The sequence below is a fragment of the Perna viridis genome, chromosome 2, assembly GCF_037379345.1.
Source record: "Perna viridis isolate PV_CMFRI_1.1 ecotype Kerala chromosome 2, ASM3737934v1, whole genome shotgun sequence".
In the NCBI taxonomy this organism is placed as follows: Eukaryota; Metazoa; Mollusca; class Bivalvia; order Mytilida; family Mytilidae; genus Perna; species Perna viridis.
The window spans coordinates 9,360,613-9,381,150 of record NC_142446.1 but is presented as its reverse complement, the minus strand read 5'-3'; the positions used below and the strand labels follow the sequence as shown (position 1 = coordinate 9,381,150).

At 33.1% G+C, this 20,538-nt stretch overlaps 1 protein-coding gene across 2 annotated transcripts; it reads left to right on the top strand.

Annotated features, from left to right (window-relative positions):
- The first annotated feature begins 65 nt into the window (after positions 1-65).
- On the top strand, positions 66-18,737 carry LOC148623562 (uncharacterized). Of its 2 annotated transcripts, none has more exons than XM_088565452.1 (13): positions 66-142; positions 567-638; positions 1,082-1,183; positions 4,654-4,752; positions 4,935-5,033; positions 7,807-7,898; positions 8,645-8,990; positions 9,913-10,110; positions 10,272-10,525; positions 12,375-12,642; positions 12,778-13,066; positions 13,815-13,851; positions 18,240-18,737. In XM_088565452.1, exons 2-13 carry the CDS (start codon positions 609-611, stop codon positions 18,295-18,297), a joined length of 1,872 nt encoding a protein of 623 aa, XP_088421578.1. In that variant the 5' UTR covers positions 66-142; positions 567-608; the 3' UTR covers positions 18,298-18,737. The 2 variants fall into 2 exon arrangements, with proteins under 2 accessions (XP_088421578.1, XP_088421576.1); XM_088565450.1 differs by lacking the exon at positions 66-142 and adding an exon at positions 156-292.
- Positions 18,738-20,538: the final 1,801 nt, after the last annotated feature.

Here is a 20,538-nt window from a genome sequence, read left to right as displayed (position 1 = left end):
TGAATTCATTATAAAACAGTTCGTAATGGGTTACACTGGTAAAAAGCCAAGCACGTTGAACAGACTTAAGGGCTCACCAAAATAAAAAATATTATGATTCCTATGTCATTCGACCGAATACAATAGCGGTTTATGATTTCAGGTCGGGTTTTAAATATACATGTTACACTAAAGTATAAGTGAAATGAATTTCAAAAGCCAATTAAATTGTGGAAATGTTATATTCGTTTGGCAGTTGTATTTATTACAACACCGGATTAACACTAAGAAAGATAGTTCTTCGTACGATAAGGTGAGAGTGTATTATCCGTATCGTATAATCCAAATTAAGCTGGATTTAAAAAAAAAAAACCAAAGGATTTCACAATCAATATATCAGACGGAGTCTTCGTAAACTGAGTATTTCGATCGTGTGAATATTGTAATATTATTTGACAAATTCGCTCATACTGTTCCGAGAATTTCTGATAATATCTTAAATTAACATGTAAAAAACATGTACTTTTTTTCTTTTTATAACTTTTTCTTTGATTTGTTGTTATTTGAAATACATGTATATTTTATAGATGACTTCAGTTTTTGTTGGCTAAGTTTATTTGGTCTACAGAATGAGACTGGAAAGCATATCGAGTCAACTGGTAGGTTGAACAAAAAACCTAAATATACTTTTATTTTGTGAAATTCAAATACCCCATCCACCCCCCTCCAAAAAAAAATTTGCATTGTTTTATTGCATTGTTTCCACTATTTCGCCCAGATTTCCTTTCAAGCGGCACTTTTTAATAACTGATATGCTGCAGTTATTACTGTAAAGTATTGATATGGACGAACTGTATTCTTTATTTATTTTTATCCATGCTCTATTTGCCGAAAAACGTGGGTATGTAAATTTTACTTTCGTTCACATGTAGAATCTAGTCCAGATTATGTAAATGTGAAGAGTAAAACAAAACTGATCGTTACCCGAATCTCGCTTCATATTGTTATAAGTTTTCGACTATCGAATAAAATGCACCAGTCAAATTTATTGCATATGATGAGAGATTATGAGATCTAACTAAGCTACATGCATGTTTTTCAGACAATAGGTAGACAACCGTTGCACATTGCTGCGTCGTTAGGCATTATCGAAGTGATCGCTACTCTTCTTGAAAAGGGGGCAGATCCAAATTGTAAAGATGAGGTATAGTCTTATTATTTATAAATATTTAAGTACCATTCGGTGTAAGAATCAGGCAATGGGTGGCACATTATTTTTATCAAATTGGTCTTTTTTGCCTCATATATTCAATACATTTAAAAAATTTAAGTAGCACTCCATATGAGAATCATCATACAAAATGCGATGGTTGGAAAACCTACAGATTTTTATTTTTTATATTTTGTATAAAATGTCATAGTAAACAGGAAGTAGCATGTGGCTTTTCATATAACCTTTGTTCATAGGAGATAATAATTATATAGAATGTACTGAAGAGTTCAAAATTCAGGGAGGTAACTCTCTAAATGACACTAAAATACGATAGAAACTATTGCATCAACTTTAAATCATCATAACTTTTTCAATTTTTAAGATAATTGAAAAATTCTTTTGGTTCTCTACCCTGCCAATAAAGCTTTTTTATACATGGAATTTTTTAATAAATATTCGGTAATTAGACTATATGAGCATAAAATTTTAAAATTTAAATATGAAAATGGAGGTTTACATATAAATGTCATTTCAAATTTATTTTTCAAGTAAAAGAGTTATAAATTCACGTACAAAATATGAATTATTTTATCTAAATGAAATATTTAACAAAACCAAAATTGGATATAAAATAGCAAAGTTATAACGTTTTTAAAATTGGGATTCTAATTATGAAATTGTCAATTGTTTATTTAGTTGTTTATTTGCCAACCAATTTGACACTTGATGATATGCAAATTAGTGAATATGATATCACTAATGAGATTGGCGAACTATCCTTCTGAAATAGCAGTTGCCAGAACCTTTAGATTTGTAAAGCCTGATAGCATCTGTAATTACCTTACACTATCGCAGGAAAAATAACACCTCATTCAGGTTCACCTACAGATAGTTACATGTGGGTCCCCTATATAGGTATTTCTGATATACATAATATAATGCTATGTTATTTACGCCAATAAACGAACTTTATAAACAACTTTTACTGCAAACTAAATCTGCTGAATAACAACAATCAAAGTAATCAAAGCGCTAATGGCGTTGAACCTCGGAAGTCATAAGATATTTATAGGTATTTTAAAAACTATAATCCGCTGATGGTAATTTAGTCTTTCTGTATTTCTGTATTTACAACGGGATCAGCGCTTTCACCACTACTAGAACTACACAACTACACAATACTGATGATTCAAAATTTCAATTTAAATTTCGTTTTCTTCTCTTCCTTTTTTTATTTTGTGGTTTAAACTTAGCCAATCACGTGGAAGACATATATGGGTATCAAAGATAAAAAATAAAACTTTTATATATATATTTGAATTTGACAATTAATCATCTAAAATATAATTTCAATCGTATACTGTAAAAGCAGGCAATGCATCTATATTACTTTCTATGTTGAATTCAGCTTTTTATAAGGCTAAAATTTTTTTTCATCAGTACAGATGGTGCTAGAGGGGTATCATTATGATGGTCACCGTTTACCTTAATTCTCATAAAAATATCAACATACCTTATGTGCTTTCTAAGAAAGAACGGTAAAGTGAAAGTAGACAGGTGGAGAAATCACTACTTTCGTTTTGAAATTTAGCCATATCAAGGGGCCTAGAGTTTTTGTTCAGAATTTTTTTACCCTAGACTGAAGAAAGAAAATGAAGTTTTTAGAGTATTACTGATTCATTCAGCTTTCAGATGACACCAAGTTTGTATACCTCTACGAAACAAGGAGAATGATAGGGTGCAATACTGGGACTACTTCGTGTCATTACGAACTACTTTCTTGTATGTGCAGGTGACTGGTTTCCGAAATAGTGGTATTACACCTTAATACTCTGAAGTCACATAACTTCCGAGTAAAAATTGACCTCTAACCTCTTATCAGTAATTGTTTACTGGAATAAACCAATCGTTCACTGTCTATATAATCAAGCTGCTATACATTTTTAGACCTATAATAAACCATTGATGTTTAGCTAGAAAAGAAAACCCTTCGAGATTATAAATAGTTATCAATCAAAGAAATGAAATATAAATATGAATGCTGAGTGCCAGTTGGAAGAGCTGTCTTCAAATATTTCATGCAGGCTCTGGTATATTTACCAAAAAGGGGACAGCGGTTCCGTTCAAGAAACTTATATAAAGAATGGGGTTCCGGGCTATTATTTGCCAACTTTTTAACAAAAGAGCATAACCCTCGAAACCATCCTGACATATCACCCACTGTGTCCTGTATTTTAATTATAGTTACCGCATCGTGACATCGAAGTCCAGATATAACAAATAAAAATGAAAATTAGCCAAGAAGATGGCATAGGAATGTCGGTAGTACTTTAAAATATTTTCCCCGCATCAGGCATTATACTGACCCATCAAAAATCATTCTGGGTGACCGGACCGTCATTTCTCTTATGTGGGTGGCTAAAAAAACCAGTTTTCTACTGGACGGAATGAATTTTCATTGGGCATATTTCAGTGGGTATAGTGTTATAGATTAACAATATGATTCCCTTCCATGCAATTTTCCGATGTAATCGTGGAGAAATACAACTGACCAAGTAGATGGTCAGTAGATGGAGCCTTCCAGGGAAGACATAATATGTCGCTTACGTTTCATGTGTAAAACAGCTAAGTATCAAGTAAACTAGAAGCAGATGAGTGACGGCCATGAAAATGCTATACAGGCTATTTTACCATAGGATAAAACATCTTGTAAAATATCTAAGCTTGCTGAGAAAACTGCGACGATGATTTTGTATATGTCCACTGTGGGTAAAATAATAAAGTATTCAGTAAACAGGAAGTAGATGAGTGACGGCCATGAAAACTATATGTACACGCGATAGTATTTTCGCGCCTATAGGGCAATGATGTCATGGAAAGCTTTATCACATAATGGAAAACTTGAGTACGTGTTATTTTTAGTATATATGCTTGACAACAGATAGTTATTTGTGGTACCTCAACCACGTGACTCCATCGTTCGCGTTCTCGAAGTTTTTCTGGACTTTTCTTTGTCAAAACAATGTGAAGTCTTTGGGAAACCATGCAAATCTTTTGTATTTTGCGATTTATTATATGCATTTCTCTTCGGAATTACTCATCTGTATTCTCTATCTCAGGAATAGCAAAAATAACTTTTCGGGAACTCTAATAAACTCTATGATACAATGAATGACAAAGCAAAGACGTCTCGCTCCTCTTATTTATTGTGAAGACATTGTTGGATAAATTTTAAAAACCTTGTGTTAATTGTCGAAAATTCATATATTCAACTATGTTATATCATTTTTTTAAATCAATACAATCCCAAATAAAAATGCTATTTTCAAAACATCATTTCACTCGATTAATTTGATTATTTGTATATAATATATGTTATAATTATTATTCTAATTGTTGTTGTTGTTGAATATTTTAACGATCATGTACATGTTACATGCCTAGTCTTTTGTAACATACAGGATGGAGACACACCACTTCACCTAGCAACAGCCAGCGGTCATGGTAACGTTGCGGTATGTTTGGTGGCATTTGGTGCTCAGTTAGAGGCCAAAAACAAGGTACTGTATCATTTTTTCTTGATATCATTATAAAACAACGATGTGCTGCTACTGAGATTATTCTCTTCATGGCGTAACAAAGGAGATTTAGAATTATACATTTACGCTAAACACAACATTAATGTTTTCTTCATGTGCAATTCTACAAAACTTCCTATTTCACGTATAAATTTTCTATTCAGGCAGGAGATACTGCACTATATACAGCAATCATGGATAAAAACACTGCCATGGTAGAGATGTTACTCGGATTTGGGGAGGATCCTTGTGTAACTGAATGGGTAATTATATAAGGAGACGATCATTTGATTCTGAGGGGGTAGGGTGGAACTGTCCAAATGTTTTAGGTCATACAATTTATTTTCAGTCTGATGCAAAACAATCAAGCTATATATTGGCCTGACTATTTCCTATACTCAAGTGAGAGTCCAAAAATGTATTTTCTATCAATGGTTTTAATAAAAACGAGCTTATTGTGGTCTGTTCCTTAAAAAATATAATGCAAGAAGGTAGAACATGCTTTAAGACTATAGAGGGTTTTCGTATATATGTTACAGTAAATAAGCCTAGTCAGTTATTACGAGTAATTACTAAACATTTAAATTGACTAGTAATAACGGGTAATAGCTCAAATAAATATGCCATTTTACGCTTATTCACCGATTAAAAATACCTGAAAAAGAATAGACGTATTTGTATTAAAATGTATTGTATCATATAACGTGAATTATTAACAGAAAGAACAACAAATGATAAATGTTTATCATGTAGTAATATCATTGTTACACCTTGAATTGCATAAAACATTAGCCCTTAAACTTGAAAAAAAAACACACAAGTTTAAAGCGAACAGCCTGTTTTACAGATGCATTTTACAAAGAATTGTTCGTTTCAAATGGATTGTAATGTTGTTGAACACTAATATCACTGAATATCATCTACAGATAGCCCATGAAAAGAAGAAGCCGTAAACTGGTTTTAGGAGAATGTTGACGCAAGAATGTTTTTTTTAACTGAGTTTGTACTGTTCAGTATTAGAATGGGCAGCTGTCACAACACATAGCATATTGCTACGGTCGCCCCTGCTCCTATATACGCTCGAAATTGAAACTGTAAAGTCATCAGTACGTTACTTCTTGCAACAATTTTTACAGCTTCCATTGACGAACTTTTACCACTTGTTTGTTTTCCCCATACAACTAAGTCGTTGCGTTTAGAGCGTTGAAAGCCAAGAAAAAAGCTTTCTACTCAGTCACACATCTAACAATGGTTGCAATGATAAGTCCGTTAAAAGTTTATTTACTTTAGAATACTAAGATCTTCTTTACCGGACCAAACGTTAATCTTATGTAAAATACGGCACTGTTCAATGTTATGTTTATAATAAAAACGAATCACTTTAAGTCTCTGCATAGATATATACGACATCCAACCTAAATCTCCATGCACTGCAGCATTACTTGTTCGTTTCGGCACTCCTAGAAATATCAGCAGCTCGATTCAGAACATTATTATAAAGTCTCTTTTCTGTAAGACCCCATATAGATGAACCATACAGTAGACTAGGCTGTACAAAACACTCGTATAATTTTGTAAATATGTTATAGTTCATACAACCACAGGCATAAAATTTGGTTGTCAGGCATCCCAATGCACGACTTGCAAATTTGGATAGTTCTCTGACAGCTGATTGTCCCAAGTTACATGTTCACTAAACCACATCCTAGGTATTTATAAGAATCTACATAGCTTATGTTAAACTCACCACAAATAAAATTAAATGCTGAACGTTCAAAAGAGCTAGGTCTAAAATGTATATTTAACTTGGTACTGCCACTCAATACACCATTCATTTACACAATTTAACATACATTGTAAATTAGACTCATTGGGAGCAAGAACAATATCATCAGCATATAAAAGTGCTTAGATTAGTACCATCAATATCAATACTCTTATTCATAGATTTAATTTGAGTTGCCAAGTCATTAATAAAAATAGCAAACAGTGACGGCGAAATTAAACAACCCGTTTAACTCCAGTTGATACTGGAAATATAGATGTAAAATGATTATCAACCCTCAAAGTTTTAAGCCAACTGGGGTCAAAATATTTATTTTCAGGTTACTATCCAGGGTCAGGGTCAGAATATTTATTTTCTGGTATGATAAGGTCAGATTTTTTTTATTTCAGCATAATGAGAGTCAGTTTATTTATTTTTAAAATCTGCCAGCTCCCTCTCAGAATCAAATAGTCGTACAACCGAACATTTATTGCAGGGGCTTGAGATTACGGTACCAAAACGAAGATTAGAATTATATAAACAAATGGTAACTCCGTCCGAAGTTATTAATTGCTCGAATCTGTAAGAATTAGGCACAAATGGAAAAATAGTGAATCTTGCTCAGAAAAAAAAACACAAAAAATTGACAATGGTGGCACAGCTTGTTCGTCTGAGGAGTGTCAAAGGATGTGGAAAAGCGAGTTCAAACGTACAATAGAATGATAGAGGAAAGTGAGTAATCTCCACTTGATGATGCAATTGTAATGCATTTTATTTATTTCATACCTCGAATTACTGACATTTATAAAAGAAATGAATGTCATATCAGCATTTCAGATAACATTTTGAATAAGATTTCACGGAAACAATTGTGTTTATTATACGTGTTTTCAACAATGAGTTACCCACTGCCAATCGCCTGAATATAGTTGAAATATTGCTGCTCGGGCGTTAAACCCCAACAATCAATCAATCAACCACTGCCCGATCCACTGTTTTAAAAGTTTTTAACAAGAAGCGTAAAAAGCACAAGGGCTTAAGTTCATGAGTATGGCAAAATAAATTTTTCCTGTTCATGACCGTGATTTTTGTTTATGGCAATGGAGAGTAAAATTTAAACAAAATTAAATCGGCATTCTAGGACAATTTCGGTGATTTTATGCATATAACACGTGAACTCGTGAAAGATTCTCTTTTGTAGTATTGTCTGACTTTCGAATTGCAAGGGTTATAACTTTGTTCATGTCAAAGTTACTCAAATCTAATTTTAGCAATGGACAGAAAGGCACTACGGAAAGGCAGAAATTAATATTTTAGAGGCTTTTGACAGTCACTGTCAACTTATACCAGGATTTAGAAATGGGTTGGTTGTTGTTGTTTTTTTTAATCTATTTAAAACATGGAATTTGATAAACTGTTTCTTACTGCAAAAATTTCTTCCCTTTCAAACTGATCTAGACCACGAGGATCTCATACACGACTTGTATTTCGCAAAGAACTTCTAATGGTGGTACTTGTCACATATAATACTACGTTTTTATCAATTAAGATTGAGATCGGAATTGACATAGCAGTCGTCCGACCCGAGAAATTTGTAAAACATATTAGCAAAAAAGATCCATATTGAAATTCACAAGTTTGAGTTATGGAAGTCCATGGCATTAGTATTGATTTGTCTTCAACCTTTCAAACTAAAGATGTTTTATTAATTGGCAAATTCGTTTCACGAGCCTTACAACATGTTTATGTTTGAAATAAATTTGCTTTCGGGTCTAATCAATATCTCGTTTTTTTTTTCATTCGGACCGGACTTCCATGTAACTAAACTTTAACCAGTAGTAACTTCCTTATAAGGACATCAAAATCCGGATGTAAAGAAATGACTGCTTTGAAAAATCGACCACACTGTGCCAATTCGTCCCGTATCTAACTGGTTTCTTACTGATGTTTTGCCTACAGCTGTTTATTAGTCAAGTATTGTTTTTTTTTCAAATTAACTGAAACGTGTCAGTTGATTGTCACTAATCAGTGAACAGCATTTGACACCAATATGTGTAATATTAAATCTGTGTTTTTGTGTTAATTGACAAATCGGCGTTTTTATTATAGGTTGGTAAAGAAAGACTTATTATTTGCACAACCTAACAGGCCTTGCCAAAGTGAATCCCTACAGTTAAATATTATAACTGAAAACATACAAAGTTCATTTGTTCTGCAATGTTACAAACTGCGGAAAGAATATTGTAATACGAGGTTCCATCTCGATACATCGGTACATTGTTTAACAGACGTATATGATATTAGAACCTGGATGACAACACAAGATGAATTACAGCTTTCTATTACTATTAAAACATCACCATGTAAAGCCTTGACCTTCTTAGGTATTGAGAACTGCATAGGCGAAGTAATGATCATGGAGAATGATCTTAGTGAAATGTCCGATGAACAACAGGTATTTACAGAGAAGTGTTGCGCTACTAGAGGATATAATAAGTGATATTTTTTTTCATATTTGTTTAGCTTAGTTTCTTTTATTTGTTCTTGTTTTTGATTTTTGAATGGCTTTACCACCTGACCAAATTTTGAGATGAGCTGTATCACATTTCTTACACTTATGGCGTATTAATTGTAAGGGTTGAATTGCACCACTACATTTTGAAGACCAATCACAAGTCTTAATCCAGGGACGGTATAATGTAATGGTTGCACCCAAGGACGACTGCAACTTTGATTTGTGTGACTTCTTCGTTGTCGCCCCAGTCTTTGTCCGTAGACACTTGGTTTTCATTTGATATCTGTTGGTAGATCTGGATAAGATTTGACAAAATTTCATACCATGAAATCAAGATTTGTATTTATTTAGGGGTTATGGCCCAAACTGTTTATGAGGGGCCAAAACAAGCATTTTCCGGGCTTATGGCTAAATAAAAATGAATGGACCTCTTTGAAATTCTAGTACGATGAGGTAGGTTTTGCTTGAATTTGAGGATTTATGACTCTAACTATTAATAATTTACAGATCGGAAGGGAACAAAAGCAGGCATTTTATAATACTTGTTGTGTAATGGATGCATCGATTTGATTGAGATAACAAATTGACATATCTTTTACACGACATGAACACGGGTGTAACATCAGGTGCCCCGGAAGGGTAAGAATGTCCTGCTCCGCTAGCGGCACCCGTTTTATTTCAAGTGAGTATAAATCCGGCAATTTAGTGTACTTAGCGACAAGTATGGGAAGATATATGAACAACGTATACAAATAAAGGAAGTCGTTTTTAAATAAGTTAGTCTCATTAATTTCTTTAAAACATTCGAGAACATTTTGCATATGCATATAATTTTAATTTTAATTTCAATTCATTTTTGTAGGAGTTAAATCTAGCAGTAAAAATCATTATGAAAAACAGAAAACAAAACAGATGTAAATTTACAGTATGCTACAATGAGGCAGTTGAAAGAATATCGTTCTTAAAAACTGGTAACACTGTAACCTTGAGCAGTATACATAGTTTCAAATTAGTCAATCCAGCATATAGTGTATCATATGACGACGATGTAAATATTCATGTAAGTAAATTTAATGACGACAGTAAGTAGATTTTTTTTCGGTTTGTTGCAGTACCGTTTGTTTTCTCATGTCCATTGCAACTTTTTGTATCTTCATGCAACCAACATCTTTAGATTACATAAGCATTCTAACTTAGTTTTACTGCTTATCCTATTTGAAGGTCATACCTGCCGAGGATTTTAAAGATGAAAGAGGCAACAAGGTGTTTGCAAGCAACATCTTTTCATTCTCGAAAGAAGTCCGGTTTTCAAAAGACATTGAGCTGACTATTTTTGTTCCAAATAATTCAGACGAAACTCTTCATCCAGTAATGGGAAATGTGCACCAAAGCCATGTAAAAGACTTGCGGCTCATAAATGATGGTTGTAAACCAAAGGCAGATAGGATAACCCTGAAAACAATGGCACTTCCCACGTATGTTGCAATTCATGAGATCAACATGAGTATATATCTCGCAACAGATTATTCGTTTGTTTTTCCGACGCAGTCGGTATACTTTCGCTTTTTACTTTTTGACCTTAAAGACGCCCTTCTATGGAAACGCAAGTCACCTGATCGCAATTCTGTTTCCCGATTGGCCAAATACCGAAAACGTAGTGGCGTTCGAAAAAAGTATCCAAATTTGAAATTGCGTGCCATGTGTTATTTCCTGAATGAAATGTAGAAAATTTTATGTAAAAATAACACAATTTTACTGCGTCGGCTCTCTTTTTAATGAAGATATTATTTGTTTTTATTACGGTCGCAATGAATAATTAGTGTAAAAATGTCCTAAAAGACAATGACAGCCTAATTCCTTTTTATAAATGTCTGGATCCGCCCCTGATCATGAATAGTCATACTGCTCCAATCACTTGATATTCTCAGTGAAACATGTACTACCGAAATTTTCAAAACATGTATTTATATTATTCGTATATTTCTGCATTTAGGACTGTGACCTCGAGGCTATTCACCAACACAGTAGATATATATTATTGTCTGAACTGAACTATATTTAAAGAATAACTTATATTTTTTTTCGGTCTGTGAGGAAATAACCTCAATCACGTGGTGCACACTTCAATTAGACCGAAAAAATATAACAGTCATTCAATATAATTTAATTTTAGTTTCATAATTTAAAGAATAAATCAGCAAAACAGGTTGATGACGTCATATTACAAATTATATATATATATAAGGGTCTGAAATATTTCAAACAATGTTAGAACTGTCAACTTTGCGAAGCAAATTTTTGGTCGTTCCCTCCGCGGGACTCGAACTCGTACCGCTATGACATCTATGGCAATACTGCCTGCACAAAGTCCAGCGCCATAGAACACTAGGCCAGGTAATATATAGCTTTCGCTGGCCGGGTCATTCCTCCTCGAAGGATTAACTTTGGGTTGCAACTTAGTACACGATGTATGGTAGTACGGGACAATCCATCTAGGTGTTATTATGTAGGATAGGGGATCAAATTAATTATCCTACATAATAATGAGGAATGAAACGGCCAGCGAAAGCTGTAATTTATATAGCCTGGCTGGCCGGGTGGTCTAGGACGCTGGACTTTGTGCAGGCGGTTTGCCATAGATGTCACAGCGGTACGAGTTCGAGTCCCGCGGAGGGAACGACAGTTCTAACATCGTTGGGAATTTTTCAGACCCTTCTATATGTTTACATTATCTTCCCTGTATCAATTTGATCCGATGGAGCAGTGTAGAGAATAGAGTCTTCACATTCTTAGACGTTATATATAACTGTCTGAAGAGGCATAAGGAATGAACAATATGATTTAAGTAACAATATTTATAGGCAGGCAGGAGGTGATTTATGCTTGTCAAAAAAAAATCACCGAATTCACATTTATTTCTTATTCAGAATCAGTTACAGACCACAGTTTTTAATATGAGTGTTGCGCTTTTGAGATGAAATTTTATAGACTGTACACGAAATTAGTACTTTGCAAGAGTTATCGTTCTTGATTTTGTTCGATTTGGTTGACTTACATAATTCAAATCCGTAAAACACAGAGACTTCATTCCTTGTAATAAACATTAGGCTATAACAATGTAGTTCGGTATAACTCATCGGTGTTAGATTTGGCCTACTCCCTCAATGTTTTTTTATTTCCCATAAGCAATTTATTTTTCAATCGTGAACTTTCTAATGATGCAGATATAAGATTATTCATTAAAATATTTGTACTGCATACCGACAATAGCAATATTTATATTATTGGTATTTTGTGCTATAAATGATTTTTCCTCTTTTATAGTATATTTGCAGTGTTACAGACTGGAGGAACGGAAGAGGGTGGCGTAACGAAATTTAAAGATTTTCTACAAGCTTCACTAGAACACAAGAGAAAAGTTAAATTTTTGATCTTCTCCAAACAGCAAATAGAAACAGATAGTTATTCGTTAGTTACCCAATGTGTTCTCCTCAATAAGACAAAAGTTGCAGAGGAACGGTGGATTAAAACAGGATACAAGAAACTTGGCGAATCTGAAACTGTTTTCTGTTTCATAAATTCTGTGTTCAAGGTAGGGTTTATCGTGTAAAATTAAAATTTCATTATTATGGCTTGGTATTATAAACATTCTAAATCATCTTTGTTTTAGTCAACGCTATAATGTCTTGAATATTTAGAAATACCCGCTTCTTGTTTGTATTTTCAGATTGATATATCGGGAAATATTCAAGATCTTTTCCATTCTAGTAACATGGACATAGAATTTCATTTGTATAGAGACAACTTTAGAGTATTCGATTTAATAATACCGGACGTAAATGCCAAGGCAGAGGGTGTTCTAAGAATTCAGCAGATATCTCCAAAAGGCCAACCTGTCGTTATTGTAGACAGTAAAGTATTAGGGTGTACTTTATGTGGAGGAGGGCGACCACGAACGGCCTCATTAAACCAACTGATTACAATATATGAGTGTATTGTTGCTTTTGAACGCAAAGGTCAGTAAGCTAATGCTCAATACTTGAATAGTCATTACATTTTTGTTAAAAGACAATTATCGACATTCATTTGTTATAAAAACTATCAAAAACTTTTATTAACTTAAAATGTACTGTAGGAAAATAAAACAGTTCGTTACTTTGACTGAAACCTAATATATTTTTTTCCTTCAGTATAAAATAAACTGTAAAGGATTGTCAGGGCAATTTAATCACAGAACCTACATGTACAATAAACGCCTTAACTTTATTGTATTAATTACAGTCAAATTTGTACACATTGTAAGCATTTATCTATTTAGATCAAAGCAGGAAGTCCATTACATCCTTTTTTAACCTCAAACTAAAAAGCAGTTATGTTTAAAGCAATAAATTGATGCAATGATGCATATACATCCAAACTCAGGAATAGATGCAAGACTGCTATTTGATCATCCCTCAGCGGATTTTGTATCGATGTCATTCATTACAAAGATCAATGTTTTCTTCGATATCAATGTTGCGAATAAATGGTACGCCTTAACACATGTTTACATAATTAACCAGTACATAGAGTATGCATCTTCTGTCCATCTGTACTGAAAATTGTAGTTGATTCTAGATTGCTCATTGTTCCTGAACAGTGAGCAATGATGCTTTTAAAAGAAATATTTGTATGTGATCACGGAAAGTTTGTCTCTTTTTAAACATTTGTGTTGCATTTTCATTAAACAATAAGGACATTTCATTGTTCTCCTTATATTTTCAGGACATGTTGAAAAGAGTGGGATACCCATGCGGCAAGTGTAAGTAAACGACAGGAATTTGCATTTCTTTCTCGTATTAATATTAAAATAATTCTTTGGGACGACATAGATAAAAAGATACTGGAAACAAGGTTTGAGATGTTTTTTGACTATACATGTAGTTACAAATTTTCTGAATGTTTTCTACTCTAGATGCATTCAAGTCTCACAGAATTGTAGTTTATTGTTTTGCAGGGTGTTACTTTGGGGTAAAATGTAGAGAAAAGAAAGGATACAAAAAAAAACTTTGGGGTATGAAACCATGTGGTACAATTTCATAGAGACCCATATATATATTCTAAGGTTATGTGGTTAAGTTTTCTGGTCCCTTTTGAATCCTATTACTAAACAGAATTGTAACAACAAAAAGTAATTCTTTCGTGGTATGGAACATTTGTTGCCACTACGAACAGAATCAATAGCACTCAGATGAGTAATACTTAAAAGGAGGTTAATTGAACAAGATGAGTTCGTAAAAATACATCACACAGACAGGCGTCTAATCATATTACAGATAAAGATGCATAGGAACAGTACACTGGACAGCTACTTTAAAATGAAAAGAAATTTGAAAGGAAAATCAATTTGAGAGGAAAATCACTTTTCATTTGATTACTAAGTTTCACGAGCACTGTTTCGAACTCTATACTGACCCGGTTCGAATTTCGTAAAATTTAGAATTAGTTGAAATTTTGTGGGTAAATTTTACTCACTTGCAACGTGAGGATGTCGTTGGCGGAGCAGGACATAAATACAAAACCTGAACACGACGTTTTTTTGTGTAGTTGTGTGGAAGATCACGTTGCAAATGCAATGTTTTGCTATCCTTATCTAAGTTCTATATATAGTGATTGTATTGACGTTGCGTACGTTGTTGGTGTCATGTTCGATTGAACCAGGGCTGGTTACGAAAACCGAAATATTGCTATTAGAATGTGGAGTTATCAAAGGCAACATAGATATCAAAATGTTCGAAAATGGTTGTTGTTTTAGGATTACAATCATAAATCTTTGAAAGATGCCGTTAATTGTGGAGGGAAAGCATTATTCGATCACAAGAACGTCTATTTTCATATGTGGACGGGTAACATTAAGAAATGCTTGCTTCCCATTTCACCAATACATCTAAGTTGTTTCTTGGCATATTTTGATAAAACAAACTTTTTTGGGAAGAGCATATTTTTCATGACGCAATGATAAGATCAAAGTGTACTACAATATCACAAATATCTCTCCTTTGATGTGGACATTATAAAAATGGAAAGAAACCGATTTGAAGACAAAATGTTAGACATTTTTTCTTAAAGTTATGCGAACAGCTTTAGTTAATCGGGACTTTTATTAACTATATTTACATTCTATTACATAACCCCAATGAAATTATATATAAAACGTTCAATCAGTCTTTTTGTTAAAAGCCTTTTTGTGCGTATTTCCCTATAGTAGATAAATACGCACGGAAATTGTGATGTCACGTTGTCTTTTTCCCGACGTTTTCTACACGCTGCGTGCTACCCGGTCTTTATCAAAAGCTTTTTTCGTTAGCTTTGAGTGAACTAATAACTGAAATTTTGAATTTTACATATATATATGGTGCAGATAGTATATCCTAAAAATAATGGTACTTGGTTGAACGTGTATCTAAGAGCAGTAATTTGTCTGTGTCTAACCAAAATGTCACAATATCTAAAATTTGTATATTTTATTTATTCACGCGTACAGTATACGAAATTCGAAAGAATTGTTCAAAAAGGCAAATGGTATCGAGTCTATTTCTTCATATACTTAAAAATGTATTCATCCTCCATTTCATTTCTTTCTTTGTCTTAACAAATGGGTTATATGTATGTAAAACCGTGTCTAACAAAAATGTCACAAAGCGCATTTGTGACGTTTCCAAAGTAACGTTCTGTTTTGCGACGTAAAAACTCTTTCAACGTCAATTTTGAAAACAATAAAAAGTATTGAAAAAATACGATACCAAATTAAATTATTACGACTGTGGACGTAATGAATAAAAAAAATACGATTTCAGCGAATCTGATAAAATAATGAAAGAAGGATTGAAAAGAAAACAGTGCGCGCACTTCTGTCTGTTCATATGCAATGATGTCCTGGTGAAATCGGGATCAGCGTGCCTGGATCAAAGTATTTTGGAATGTGTAGACACGCGCTTGCACATTTGCTAGTGAAATATTGTAAAATGAACGTATTTCATGATCGTCTAATTACCTGTTGGCAATTATTTAACAAGCTGTACAAATATTGCAAAAAAAATGTTTTTGATTTTTTTTTCAAATCGGACCAAAAACAACACAAAACAATGATTTATTCTGGTGTGGCCTTTTTGACCCCTTATAACTAGAAAACCGTAAGAGATATTCGTAATCTGATTGAAAATGCTGACAGGATTATTAATGAGGAATCCAATGAAGTATCCGATGAAATAAAAAGTTTCGAAATCGGACAAAAAATAAGAGTTATGTAAATGTTTTTAGGCGTTGCTCAACTTTGACCCCTATAACTTGAAAACGGTCCAAACACATAAAATCTGCTGTACATTTGTTTAGCCGAATTAAATAAAGAACACATTAAAATAGAATATTTAAAATCGAAAAAAAAAACAACCAATCTTCATGGGTTTTTATAAAATACGTATTTTTCACACTTTTTGGTCCTTTTTTCAAAAGCGGCTGGGGCAACAAAATCGAAAAGTAAATAGGAATCTTCTTAGCTGTTTGTAAAATCATATCAACATTCCAGAACAATTCGTCAACCACAACTAAAGTTATCGCACGGAAACGAAGTGTCCCCAGACCACGACATTATACGACCGCACGTTTTTTTTTTTTTTTTTTTTGTCGTATTATAAAAACGGGAGATTTCGCTCTCAAAATTTCTCAAAGAGGGAGATTTGCCATGGTTTTGTTTCCTCGAAATGTTTAGCAGTATTATATGTTTAGCAACATACCTTAGAATTCCGAGACGAGTACATGTATTCGGAAATATCAACATACATCTACATTAGAGGTATAAAATCAAATAGGAAAGATTCACTTAATACGCTTTCACAATATGATTTCCGGGGTGGGGGTGCTACTGACTTTTTTTGCTTGCAGGTTTGTTGGCTTTCTGTTTTAGTGAGTGTGTTTTACTTTTTGCATCACGAAATGCCAAACTATTTACCATATCAGGATGTAATCTGATCGTTTCAATTGACCAAAACGTACGAAAAATAAATATCGAATTGGATAATTAAATAATAAAACATATCGTGTGTGTTATTTTATAAAAAAAAATAACCAAGCACACTTCTTTTCACATGAAACGATTATAGAACGATATACGTCGCAATACAAAAAAGACGTCAAATTTTGCCGATTTCGAATTAAAAAATGACACCAACACCGTACGCTACGTCATTTTATTCCGTTGTCTGCATTGTATTTCCTGTTCGTTTTGGACAGGTACCTGATATTACAATACTATTTGTAAATATTTACGTTCGAAAAGCATAATGTAAAATCAGAATCATCGTTAATTAACTCAAAATAGAAAGAGATACATTGAAACTATATACTTGAGGATGACTTGTGATTACTGCAGCTTAAACCGGACACTTCATTACTCGGTGTTCTCCTTGTTAATTTTTCATACCATGTCAAAATGTTTAAACATAAATTACAATCGATTTTCATCAAAGATCTTTTTTTTACTTTGCTTGTACAGGGAAGTACCTATATACATGTACATGTTGTAACTCTGTAAAATTGCTTTGAAGTCTGTATGGGCTAGATTTGTGCACAAATAATAGATATTTCATTGCAATTTTATTATTGTTATATACGCATAGGACGCTCGATCATTACATTTTTTTTGCTCTCGCAAGATTCGTGTTATTGTGATCAATCTTTACAATCATGGATGTTGTAGTTCATTTGTCATTTACACTTTGTATTGACAGGCTTGTAATTTGAATAATGTAAATTTCTTGTATAGGAAAATACCATTTTTATGTGGTAAGCAAATTTGAAAAAAATGGCGGTAAAATTTTAAGTAGTTTATTTGAGAATGTTTAGGAAATATTACAAAATGGAATTTTTTTTTAGTTATGGAGTCGAATCGATTCTGATATTTATATAACTTTGAAAAGTGACACCACACTCTGCTTCATCGAAACCTATAATTTTAACTGGATATTAAAACAACATGTATTTGCAACACAATTTAAAAACGTCTATGTTTTCCGAAATTCTATGTTTTTCTGTTTTATAAGGTTTCTGTTATTTAAGACCATTGTGTCCAGTTCCGTTATGTATACTATCCGATATATTTTGGTATTTCTGTAACTATAAAGTTTTTATCTTATCATTGTTTCATTGTTTCAGTCTAAATGGATTTCGCTTGATGCGGCTGAATCGATCTAACAGAATACAACCAACATGATTCACAGAGAAGTGGAAAAAATGCATCTTCATAATCTCTTGTAATAGTATATTCACCCTTCGTTGGAGTATCAGTACGACAATGTTTTAATGGTTGGGACAGTACAATAGTCTGTGTTCAGTGAGTGTGGCTTGTTATTGTTTAACGTGTAAGATATCTGTATTATATCTGTGGTCCGCTGTCTGCGGATAGCGAGTGAATGTGTCTTGTAACTATTGAGCGTATATGATATCTGTGATCAGCAAGTGTGTATTGTACGTCATTGTATGAAAAGGTCGGTCATGCAGTACTGCACTCTGTGGCCAATGTGTGCGTGTATGTGACTATATAATAAGGCCGTCTGTAGTCAGTGAGAGTTTAATGTTGTTGGATAGATCCGTGCAGCAGTCTTTGGTCAGTGTGTAATGTTGATACGCAAAAAAAAACAAAAACAAAAACAACTAGTGCTTACATGGACGGCTGAAATGGTTGTTCCGATATACACTGTATCCTGTATTTAAACTTTGGAAATGGGGCTTTGTCAGATAACTATTATATTTCTTTGACCACTTTCATTTTGTATTTTGCTCATAATCTTATGCTGTGTTAAACATGTAAGCACAATTCAAAATCAGAGCTATAACAAGCTTAAATTGTGTGGCAATACTTGTCAAAACTGTTCACTGTTGGTCGTCTGCGGTCGTATTAGGCTGCTCCCGATGAAGCATTTTGTATACTTTTAATGTAGAAAAATAAAAATAGAACACTAGTTTAAGTAACTAGCAATGTCTTCTTGTAACAATGTGTACATGTTTGTGTGTATTTTACAAGTACAACTTGAGAACGCTTCAGTTCGGCAATCATTTGTCAGACTTTGTCCTATTACATTATGGGTGAGTTGATTTGTCAGTTGACAAAGATTATGTCGTCTGATTGTCTATAATTGGTAGGACTGGGTATTTGTAAGTAGCAGTCTTTGTGAGAATCATGCAAATCTGTAATATGTGATACACCTAAAAAAAAAGGCTACACATTTTTATTTTTTTGTTATTTAGTTGCCTTATAGGTCTATATGATGAAATGTATAATTATTTATTCCAATACGTCTGTTCTTAGAAGATAATCCACATTGAAAATCCATCAGTTTCTATTGTATTTTAGTGTCATTTACAGAGTTATATCCCTTGATTTTGAATTATACAGTGCATTTTATATAACTTTTATCTCATACGAGCACGGGTTATAAGAAAAACCACATGTTAATTCCTGTTAACTATAACATGTTTAACAAAATATAAAAAATAAAGATATGTAAACTTTTCAACCATGAATTACATTTTGCTTGATTCTTACCTGGATTGCTACTTAAACAAAAAGTGTGTTCTTTTGTTGTTATGGATGAATCAGTAAAGAAGGAGGTGGTAAATGAGTGCGTCTTGTTACATATCAGTCAGTATAGCAGAGTGGCATTTTTGTCAACCAACCTGTTATGAATGGATTAGAACGACAGAATGATGCCATCGAAGGTGTCCTTTTAGAAGCTGGACAAGTATGTCAATTTGCTTTATCTACGAGCGAGTCTTTTGTTTTATGGTGATTAATATTATTTAATAACGTAAGTTATTAAGAGGGTATGTCCCATTTATCATTTTTCCCTTGACCAGATGCACAAGGTTTGTGTAATATTTGTTTAAAATAAATGCTGGAACATATAAATGTATGTATTTATTCTCTGAATCTCTGTTAATGACAAACCAAAATGGATTTTAACAGGTGTCACATCACATTTATTCCAAGTACAAATGTAAAATGACATTGGAAATTTAAAATAATGAAATAATTGTCTACAATTTTTTTTAATATGTTTTCTCATTGTCTACGTTTGCCATTCAGAAAGAACACCTGGAATATGTTTCGGTTGAGAGTATATTGATAACAAAATACTTGAATGGACACGGAAACTGTCCAAAGATCTATAGCCGAACTATCTGCAATGCTGTAGGTTACAGACCACCAATTCAACCAATGAGCATTTGGAACGTACGCAAAAATAGTCCTACGCAGAAATTACCCCTGTTCCTCATAGTGCTGTGAAAAAAGTTCTCATCTTATTTAAAAAATTTAAACAGTTTCTGAAAGGAAAAACATTTCTGTACATTTTATAGGTGCATTTTGCTTCTTGTGATGTGAGGCCTAATCTCCATAATGATTTTTAAATATACCCCTATCTTGTGAAAACACTGGGATTTCCCATGCTATTTA

Excerpts from the sequence above, each read along its gene's own strand:
- LOC148623562 (XM_088565452.1), top strand. The coding sequence starts at position 609 with ATGAGACTGGAAAGCATATCGAGTCAACTG. Across the intron at positions 5,034-7,806 it reads ATCCTTGTGTAACTGAATGG|CAATGGACAGAAAGGCACTA; the intron begins GTAATTATATAA and ends ATCTAATTTTAG. Across the intron at positions 13,067-13,814 it reads TGTTGCTTTTGAACGCAAAG|GACATGTTGAAAAGAGTGGG; the intron begins GTCAGTAAGCTA and ends TTATATTTTCAG.